Source organism: Gossypium hirsutum, chromosome D03 (assembly GCF_007990345.1).
Source record: "Gossypium hirsutum isolate 1008001.06 chromosome D03, Gossypium_hirsutum_v2.1, whole genome shotgun sequence".
NCBI classification, from domain to species: domain Eukaryota; kingdom Viridiplantae; phylum Streptophyta; class Magnoliopsida; order Malvales; family Malvaceae; genus Gossypium; species Gossypium hirsutum.
In genome coordinates this window covers 2,902,274-2,912,771 of record NC_053439.1, presented here as the reverse complement: position 1 = coordinate 2,912,771, position 10,498 = coordinate 2,902,274, and the positions used below count along the sequence as shown (strand labels likewise).

At 30.7% G+C, this 10,498-nt stretch overlaps 1 protein-coding gene and 1 non-coding gene across 2 annotated transcripts; both read left to right on the top strand.

Annotated features, from left to right (window-relative positions):
- The first annotated feature begins 4,444 nt into the window (after positions 1-4,444).
- TRNAV-AAC (transfer RNA valine (anticodon AAC)) lies at positions 4,445-4,518 on the top strand. Its single transcript has one exon. It is a non-coding gene; the product is annotated as a tRNA-Val (tRNA).
- A 2,553-nt stretch (positions 4,519-7,071) lies between these two features.
- On the top strand, positions 7,072-10,372 carry LOC107932589 (BTB/POZ and TAZ domain-containing protein 4). Its single transcript, XM_016864644.2, has 6 exons — positions 7,072-7,364; positions 7,748-8,038; positions 8,395-8,525; positions 8,755-9,061; positions 9,139-9,452; positions 10,043-10,372. The coding sequence occupies exons 2-6, from the start codon at positions 7,802-7,804 to the stop codon at positions 10,179-10,181; spliced, it is 1,128 nt and encodes a 375-aa protein (XP_016720133.2). The 5' UTR covers positions 7,072-7,364; positions 7,748-7,801; the 3' UTR covers positions 10,182-10,372.
- Positions 10,373-10,498: the final 126 nt, after the last annotated feature.

The following is a 10,498-nucleotide window of genomic DNA, read 5'->3' as shown; positions in this document are numbered from 1 at the left end:
TTTTTTAATTAATATAAAAAATAATAGTTCAATAAATACATTGCTAATATAAAAAATATATTATATATATTTCAGTTAATTACCTGATTTCGAATCGAATTAATGGATAACCGAAATTTCAAAAAAAATCATTAACCGACTTCCAACTAAACTAAATTCAGTCACCAACCGATTAACCGAATTAGATCGGTTCTGTCGGCTAATTCGGTTTTAATCGAACAATGAACACCCTTATTAGAGAGAGTAGAAAATAGATAGTTCTAAGAGAATTTTGATTGAGTGTTAGCATGTAAATAGTATCTTGGAGTATTTGAGGGGCGAAGCCAAAAATTTTTTTTTTGAGAGGTCGGAATTAAATTGTATATTTTTCGATAGTAACAATGCAATTTTATTATTTTAATAGTCTATATATTTATAATTTTTAAAATATTAAATCAATTTTTTATCAATTTTGAGGGTTAATGTGTAATTTTATCATTACTAATTTAAAATTTTATAAATTATAAAAAAACCTAAATAGAAAATTTTCTATTTTAAGGGGGTCAAGGCACCTGCCAGCCCCTGGATTTGTCACTGGAATATTCTAGCGATGGGTAAGGTTTATTAGATCAGAAAATTAATAGGGGTATCCCTCAATTGATATTCCATATCTTAGAGTTAATGGAAGGGTCGTAGAGAACTTTATTAGGAAATTACTTAACCATTTTATGATAAAATGATTACAAAGTTATAAAGGATTTTATTGTGGATATGTTAAAATGTGATAAAAGATATTTTTAAAGGAATTCTAGCGTAGATTTGGATGGACGGCGCGGTGTAGTGCATTTAGTTTACTTTTTATCTCACACTATAATATCTAATTTTACCGTCACCTTTGTTTTTACACTAATCGCAAATAAACGCACCCTCAATATAACCCTGCAATGGTATTCTTTCGTTCTAATGATTTATTTGACGAGGTATTTATATACAACAATTTTATATTTTCAAATCTCAATTAAAAAAAATGAAAGAAATCAAATATAAAAAGGAAAATTGTCTCTATAGTTTACAAATCTTTTACCATGCTTGTTTTTTGATGAGGAGGGACTACATTATTTTCTAAAGGGTTCAATTTTAGTTTTGCTCCCTCTACTTATTAAAACTTGAGATTTAATAATTTTACTTTAATTTGACATAATTTAATAATTTACTTTTATGATATTATTAGTAAATTCAAATTAATAACACCGTTTATTATTGACTTTAAAATAATGATGCGAAATCTTTTTAAAACTAATGTTAAGCACTCGGTTGACGTGTAAACTTTTTATTAATCAAACATGATTCATTGAATTTTCAAATGTCATTGACTGAATAGTCGAATAACAATAAAAAAAAATCAACTGACAAATATCATCAAATTTAAACCTATAAAAGTAGAAGATTAAGAGTGTTTTGGATGGGCAGTCCGTTTACCTCAAATAAGACTAAAAACAATGGTGGTAGTGAGAAATCTAGCATTATGAATTAATGCAAAACCAGAAGTGTGTATATTATATAAATAAGGTGCCAGCAGTTGCAGGGGTTGGTTAAAGAAAAAAGGGAGAGATGCCAAGAAAAACATTGATAGTTAGATATGATAACAGCACTGAAAGTTGAAAAATGCAGGGACTGATGCAGTGAAAGTTAGCTGATGGAGGAGCGTCTTCACGTGCCAAAAGGCTGGACCACTCCCCCCCACTCTGGTTTTTATACTCAAACTATCATCCAATGCTATAATCACTATATACATCCATATATATAATGTTAGTGTTGTAGTTATAAGGAAAGAAATTAAGTTCGAATACGGGGAAAAGTCAGAATTTTTTTTAGGAGAGGGAAGTCGAGATTATGTTATATATTTTTATAAGAGTTAAAATATTATTTTTATCATTGGATTGACTTATATTTTTATAGTTTTTAGAACTAAATTAAAATTTTATTATTTTTGGAAGGTCAATTTATAATTTTGCTATACAAAATTTAGAAGGTCTAAAACAAAAATTTTCAATTTTAGGATCAAAATCTTATCTAAAACTCGGAACATATCCACAAATGGTAAAACTTGAATTTAAGATATCATGATTTCTACAATTTCGACTTCATCATTTCGATTAAAATCTTATTTATTTTCGTGTAAATTTTTTTTATAAATATTTATTTTTTCATTCACATCATTAACGTCTCATAATCTATTACATATAAAAAAAGAGGTAAAAGTACTATAAAGGTTCCTGTACTATGAGTCAAATTACATTTTACCCTCTTTACTTAAAAAATAGACAAATTAGTCCATGTACATTAAATTAAAGAGTAAACTAGAACTTTTTGTTGAAAATTTCATCCATTTTTACTATTAAAAACCCATATGACTAACAGAATAATCAGATAGTTACACGTGAAGTGCCATGTGTACTTTATTCTAACATATAATGACTAATTTGCTCTTTAACCTACCGTACAGACACACAATAAGACAAAATACAATTTAACTTCTAGTATAAGGACCTCAGCTGAATTAGCTATATATGCCAAAATAGTTTGTTAATTAGCCGTATAGGCCGATATTTTGAAAGTTAAGGAAAATAAACTGTTTTTGGAGAGAGTGTGTGACAGTGCGCTTTCTGCATGCTTTTACACACTCTCTTTAAAAACGATATATTTCCCTAAATTAAAAAGAAAACGACCTATTTAATTAATTAATAATTATTTTTAACATATACTACTAATTTAACCAAACACCTTAGTAATTTTATCATAAAAATAGTTTTATGTAATTAGTTGGAGTGGTGGTGCTACATTGGATTTGGAAAGGGGGGGTGGTGGGTTGTTTTTGCTTAGGTTTTGGTGCTTTGGACTAAATTGCCTTTGACTGAAACCTTGGGGGAAGGGAAACTCCAAGATGGTCAAACAACAACCCTTGACTGATGATCTGTAAATGTTATTTTTTTAATGTTGGATTTAGTTACTGACCAACAATTGATATAATATTTCATTTCTCAAGTGAGTGTGTGTTGGGAGGGAAAATCATGGTTCCAGTGCCATATTGTCCTGTTTTCAGTTGCTTGCACTCATTAAATTGCGAGTTAGTTTCAACATTTTTCAGGACATTTAGACACTTGTTTAATTCTTCTATATCTTACTGCTAATTATTATGGTCACACTATAAGACAACAACAAAAAGTTCAATATGTTTATATATATGACAGAGTTGTGTGAATACGTAAAATATTACGAAGGTTTCTGCATTACAAGTTAGATTGTATTTTGTATCATTTATTATAAAAATAAGTAAATTAATATTTTCATCTAGTTCTATTATAAAATACTAGTATGACTGACGAAATAACCAGACAGTTATATGTGGTGTGCCATGTGTACCTTAAGTTGACGTAAAAAGACCAGTTTTTAACAATAAAAATAGATGATTTTTTTAACAAAATGATCAGTTTGCTCTTTACTCTATTGTACAGGGAGTAATTTGTCATGTTTTAGTAGAATGTCTAAATTGCAATCTAACTCCTACTACAATGGCTTTTATGGTAATTTTGACGTCGATAACGTGAAAATATTGTTTACAAAGAAGTTTTGTGTTCTCGATTTTGTGTTTTATTTTGGATGTAGATTACATTTTGTGGACTTCGTTATGATAGAGTTGGGTTGACGACACTTCAAAGTTTTTTTTTTGACTGAATCGATGAATCAATAATTTATACAAAGCTGGTTAAATCAATTTTGATGTCTTTTAATTGAATCCTTGTTTGTTAAGTATATAACATTGATTTTTTTCTAAAATAAAAATTAAAAAAGAAATTAAATATCCCTTATTTTTCATCTTATTGGAATGGTTTTTAATTAAATGAATGATAATAAAATCAAGCGAAAAGCTCTAAAAATTATATTTAATGTCACTAAAATATTAGTAAACAACTTCAAAAAGTTATAAAATGATAACTGGATTATTCAAAAGTTTTCATTTAAGCCAAGAAACTATTTGAAACTTTCATTTAAGTCATTGAGCTGTTAAATTTTTTTTTTATTTCAAAAAAGTGTTCAACTAGCAAGTTTCAAGCGACAATTCAATGATCAGTACAGTGGATCAATACTCATCAACGAGTAAAAGAACATACTTTAGATCCAAGTTGATCGAATGGTTAGTGTTGTAGATCAAAGAAGAAAGCAGTTTGGATTTTGGTTCGTAGAGTCGTGATATTCAAAGTTATTTCATGAAGAAAAAAGAAAGATTTGTAGAAGAGAAGGGGAATAAGAGCTTTTGATTGATGAATGTGGTATAAATAGAGAAGCCCATACAACAATGATTTTAACAGCATAATGACTTAAATGAAAGCATTTGAATAGCGACGTTGAATACTAATACTCAGAATTGATAAGTAAACATCTGCAATGTGAAGATATCAACAATGGTGTCGTGGTGTAGTTGGTTATCACGTCAGTCTAACACACTGAAGGTCTCCGGTTCGAGTCCGGGCGACGCCAATGTTTTAGTTTATTTTCCTTCCTTTTGGGGTTTCTCCACGAGCCACTTATTTGGGCCAGGCTGCTATGATATGGTTCAAGTCCATACGGCATGTTCACAATTACAACTTCAGTCACTATGGGGGTTTTCAAGCAAGCCTTTTTGTCACATTGGGTCTTCAGTCTAGTAGTAATTGTTTATATCACAATCAATTCAGATGAAAAATCGAAAAATAACCACGCAGTTTTTATTCATAACAATTAAATACGGTGGAGGGTGGGATTCGAATTTAGGTATTATTAAAGGGTCGCACGTAAGGGTTTTATAAGTTTCAATTTGATGGTTTGAGTCGCCTTATGCTTGGATACCTCTATTATTATTCACACTCTATACGGACATATTTCTCGAGTTTTATAAATATCATCAACTGAGACGCCTCTCTTCTTGAACCAGATCCTCATGACATATTGGTTTTTCGTAAAGGCTCAGGACAAAACTCTCTTCAAAGAACAATACCTTCAATTGTTGGTAGTTCAACCAGCTGTCCGACAAACAACCTTCGAAATCTTCTTTTAAAAAACTAAACCCCCTAAATAAGTACTTAAAAACCCAAAGCTTCAGTATCTACCAACAATAGTAAGACTTCATAAACTAAATTTTGTTGCTTTTAGAACCTTTGATTTACTTATCTCTCAAGCATCAATACATTGAATCTCTTTTCTCAAAAGATTAAGTTTAATTCCATACTATAACTCATTAGGAATCAAAATCCAACTCGAATTTTCCTTATTGAGTTGTGATCTTATGGAAAAGTAGTAGTTGTGTTTTCTATTTATAATTTAGCAAGTATCAATAACCCCAAAACTAATAAAAGTATGTCAACATGTCGTTAGGGTTACATGCTTTAAAAATTAATGAAAGCGTTCACACACTTGATTCAATTATTGATGCATAATTTTATATTAAAAAATAAAAAAGTATTCTAGAATAATCCAAAAATTATATAAATATAGTAATATTGGTAATAAAAATAATTTGTCGATTGAGTCTTAATTCGACTGACATGAACATTATTATTAATGCAGGAGCATGTGAATTCGATTACACGGAACATTATTTTTAAATCTATAATATCATATAATTAATAATATTAAAATTCGATCATATTAAACATTTCATGCACCAAACCCCTAATAATTTGATAGTATAGGGTGGATCATCATCAACCTTCCTCTAGATTACCTTATCGAGTTTTTATTAATTTTTTAATTTTAATATTATAATATAAAAGTATGATAAAATAATATATCTTTCAAAAAAAATATAAAAAATATATACTAAAAAGAATAACGCACATGTGCAAAAAAGAATAATGGGAGAAGCATCTTTGACTGCTACACCGTACCGGTCCAGCTCATTAACCGAACCAAAACAAAATTGGCTCTGCCCGACCGTCGGCTGCCTCTATACAGCAAACAATTAGCTGTAGACAAACACGGCTAAAATTATTTCAATTAAATAATTTTTTCATCAAAAATAGATTCTGCATTTATTTTTCAAATTTTAATTTATAATTACAATATACTAAAAATCTTAATTAAATTGATGTGACGAGTAAACTATTATATTTCGAGAATATTTTTATGAGTTAATATCACTAATTAATCATATACCGAAGTAGTTGAAATGATTAAAAAATTTATAAAAAATAAATTATGTTTTATCATGGTTGAGTTTTTATTAATTTTATATAAAATAATAAAATAAAAATAAAAACACTTTTATGATATGGTATAATGAAGTCAAGTTGAGCTCGAATATTAGAAAGCTCGAGCTCAACTAGAAATTCGAAGCTCAAACTCGATCGAACATTCTCAATCCGAAATATAATTGAACTACTTGAGCTTGAGCTTGAGCTTGATTAAATTCATTTATTAATTTTTGTACATAAGCTTGAAATCAAGCTTAATTTAGCTCGTACGTTTTTAAGTTCAAGCTCAGCTGAATAAGGCTCACGAGTGCTTGAGTTAAGTATTGCTAATATCAAATTCAGCTCGATTGATAGTTTAAATTTGAACTCGGCTTGATAATCATTTAATCGAGTTCAATTAAACTCGAATTATTTGTAAGTACACCCTTATATTATGATTTTTAGACCTTTAAATTTATAATTTCAACAAAAACTTTATTTCATTTCCACATAAATTTTTAATAAATATATTTTTTTAAAATTTAAATAAAAATTTCGCATTAGCTTTTTTGCAATAAAAAATGGAAAAAAAGAGAGTAATTCATGACTTTTTTTGCAATAATTTAGTAAAAATTTACTGGGAAGTCAAAGACAGTTGAAAACAAACTGTTAGAATTATTTTATTTATTTTTTGCATAGTGGAGATTAAAACGCGGGAAATCAAGCACGTGAAAAACAGTTGGAGGACGTGGAAGCGCGTGACCGAAATAAGCACGTGAAAAACAGTTGGAAAAGAAACGTAGAAGAGCAGAGTGGAATTCGAATAGTAACTGATTTTTTTTCCCCAAAATTTATTTAATTTCCTTTTAATTAAAATTTTCTAATTTCTAGCTTGTTTATTTGTTTATTTGTTCATTTTCATTTTATCTATCTTTAGCCTCTGCACCAAAGCTTGTAGGCACTAGCGGTGGCGCTTGAGATAGGCGTCGGCAATTTTGAGTGCTAGGAATATCAGATTCCGGCGGTGTTTTAACTTTTAATTTTGACTCTTATTTATACTTTGAAGATTTTTTTCAACCGGAAAAGGAAGCAATCGGTCGTCGCCGTTTCCTTATTTTATTTTTGCTGTTAAACAAATTACGTTAAGAAGAGAAGCAAAAAAAGGAAAAAGAAAATGTATGTTATTCATTTACCTCAATTAATTTCAGTTTTTCTGTGAGATTTTGATATTTTTGAGATTTTTTTTTGGAGTAAATCATGTTAATTTAGTCATTATTGAATTTTGCGTTTCCGTATTTCGTTTAGTTTTGATTTGATTTGATTAGAAAATGTGAAGATTTGTTTTAATTTTAATTTTTTTTAATGTTTCAATTTCGTGAATTTTTAGATAGTTTTTGGATCCGTATGTGGATATTCAAGGGAATATTAGTAGTTTATACGTTTTTGATAATCATGCTCATTGCTTTTGCTCCTGTTTTTTAACTTAATCTTCTGTTTGATTTTGCATTGCAATTTGTGAAATCGCTGATCAAATCTATGCTTTTTTCAATCATTTTCAGATCCAAGGAGAAAAAAATTATTAAATCCTTCCAAAAGGGAAGTAAATTGAACGGATGGAAACTATTACAAAGCAATCACCTCAAGGTTGCAATAATATTTGTCCAACGCCACCTCCATTACCAGGCCCAGCTATGAACTGTCGGCGGAAGGGATCGGCAACAAAAGGAAACAGCTGTGCGTCAACAGCCACGAGAGATTTGTGGGATAACCTCTTTGACAGGGGCTATAGGGCCGATGTTACAATTAGAACTAATGATGGTGGAATCATCTATGCACATGCCGGTGTTCTTGTAAGCCCCCTCCTTGTATTTCCATCTCAGATTTTAATGATAGTAAAAAGCCTGTTTAATGTCATGAACTAACCCCAAATTGTGATTTTCTTTCTTTCTTTCTTGTTTGGCTCATTCTTTCTTAATTTAAACTAATTAAAACACTCTCAACTCCAAACATTGATGAGTTAGATAAGCTCTTTTTGGTTTCTTACACAGTTTGATAGTATATGCAAGTTTTAGACCATAGACAATGATCAATCCTCTGTGTAAGTAAATAGTTATAGGCATTGAAACGGTGGGGTTGTGACATTGCTGATTTGCATGATTTCGTTCTTATCATTGATTCAATCCATTGACTGGATATTTTCCTACAGGGCATGGCTTCTCCCGTCTTAAGAGGCATGCTGAAACAAGCAAAAGGTGTTGGCCATAAGAGATTGATTTCAATCCACGGTGTTCAGCATGACGCAGTTCGGGTTTTCATCCGGTTCTTGTACTCTTCCTGGTAACTACCCTTTCCCTGGTAGAGATTTTTTCGAATATAGTTCGTAAACCAATATAATAATTGGAAATCAGTTAACATTTGTTAAAAAGATTGACAAGTTAGGAAACTGCCAAACTGGTCTTTACTTGTTCAGTTTTAGGGCCATTAAATGTAGAAATTAGAGCCATTGATATCCTGTTGGCTGCATCATGCTACTAATTTGCTAAATGTAATTGGTTTTCATCTGTAGTTATGAGCAAGAAGAAATGAAGGAACTTGTCCTGCCATTGTTGGTATTGTCACATGCATTTGTTGTTCCTCAGTTGAAGCGAATTTGTGAACAGCAACTCGAGAACAGCTTGCTTACGCTAGACAATGTCGTCGATGTCTTCCAGCTCTCTTTACTTTGTGACGCACCTCGGCTCGTGCTGCTTACTCACCGTATGATCCTAAGGAACATCAAGGCTGTTTCCGCAACCGAAGGATGGATTGCCATGAAGAGGAGCCATCCAGCACTGGAAAAAGAAATTTTGGAATCCATGATCTATGAAGACCAAGTAAGGATATGTCTTTAAGGCTGTTTTCCATTGTTATTATCACTTTAATCTTAAACTGGTAAATGTGATTTTCCTAGATGGAGAAGGAGAGAATCCGAAAATTGAACGAGCGGAAGATTTACCTTCAATTATACGAAGCAATGGAGGCCCTTGTTCACATATGCAGAGACGGATGCAGGACAATTGGTCCATGCGATAAGGATTTAAAAGACGACCAAAAACCTTGCACTTACGAGGCCTGCAAAGGGATCGAATTGCTTGTTCGCCATTTCGCCGGTTGCAAGTTGAGAGCCCCCGGCGGCTGCATCCATTGCAAAAGAATGTGGCAGCTCCTCGAGTTACACTCCCGTCTCTGTGCGGATTCAGGTTCATGCAGAGTTCCTTTGTGCAGGTAATTAAAAACCAAGCAACATGCTTGATGTCAATTTTGTTCACTAAAATAACTAATCTAATCCGCAAAAGTTAGGTAAAAACACTTCTCCAGTCCTTCTCAATTTCGATATTAAGCAAATTGATCCCTCTTAAAAACTTGAAGTAATTTAATCCGTATTAATTTCGAAAGTGAGCAACTAAGGACTCATGTTGTTGATGTTTTTGTTAATAGTACATAATTTTGATTGGTATAATAACAAATTTAGCCCTCAATTTTTATATTTTGCGTAAATGTTGCAAGCTAAAATTATTAAATCAATGACCAAAAACGACATAATATGTAGATGTTGCGAGCTAAATTTGTTATTATACCAATAAAAAAATGTACCATTGACAAAAACAGTAACGTTGTGATTAATTATCCTTAGTTCTTCACTTTCCAAATTAACAGTGATTAATTATTCTAAACTTTTTAAAAGGGATCAATTTATTAAATATCAAAATTAAAAGAGATTAGAGACATCTTTTTGCCAAAGCCATTCATTTATCCAATCTTATTTATTCTAATGACTTATTGGGACCCTAACTTTTTCAATTTATTTTTTTTAGGAATTTCAAGGATAAAATCAAGAAACAATTCAAGAAGGATGAGATGAAATGGAAAGTACTAGCTAAAAAAATCTTGAGCACAAAGAGAATTGGAGGTGAACCATATTTTCTGTCCTCCAAGTCCATCTCTTCATATTAAAATAAAGTTATAGATCTATTTAAGGGTCACGCTCCAAACTAAGTTTTTTTCAAGTTTGGATTCGTTCAACCTGAATTACTATATGTAATACTTAATTACGAAAATAAAAATATGTATTAAATAAAAAATTATATAAATATTAATGTTTAAAAAGTATATTTTTGTTTTTAATAGTAAAATGGATTATGGGACACATTCGGGTGAAGCTTGAATAAGGAAATTAGAAAAGAAGAAAGAAATCCAAACCACAGCTACTTAAATGGTTTAGTTTCCACTGTTATACCTTTTGATATGCAAAAACAGCAATGAGTCATTCC

Coding starts and splice junctions, on each gene's coding strand:
- LOC107932589 (XM_016864644.2), top strand. CDS start 7,802: ATGGAAACTATTACAAAGCAATCACCTCAAGGTTGCAATAATATTTGT. Junction 8,526..8,754: donor CGGTTCTTGTACTCTTCCTG/GTAACTACCCTT, acceptor TTTCATCTGTAG/TTATGAGCAAGAAGAAATGA. Junction 9,453..10,042: donor TGCAGAGTTCCTTTGTGCAG/GTAATTAAAAAC, acceptor TATTTTTTTTAG/GAATTTCAAGGATAAAATCA.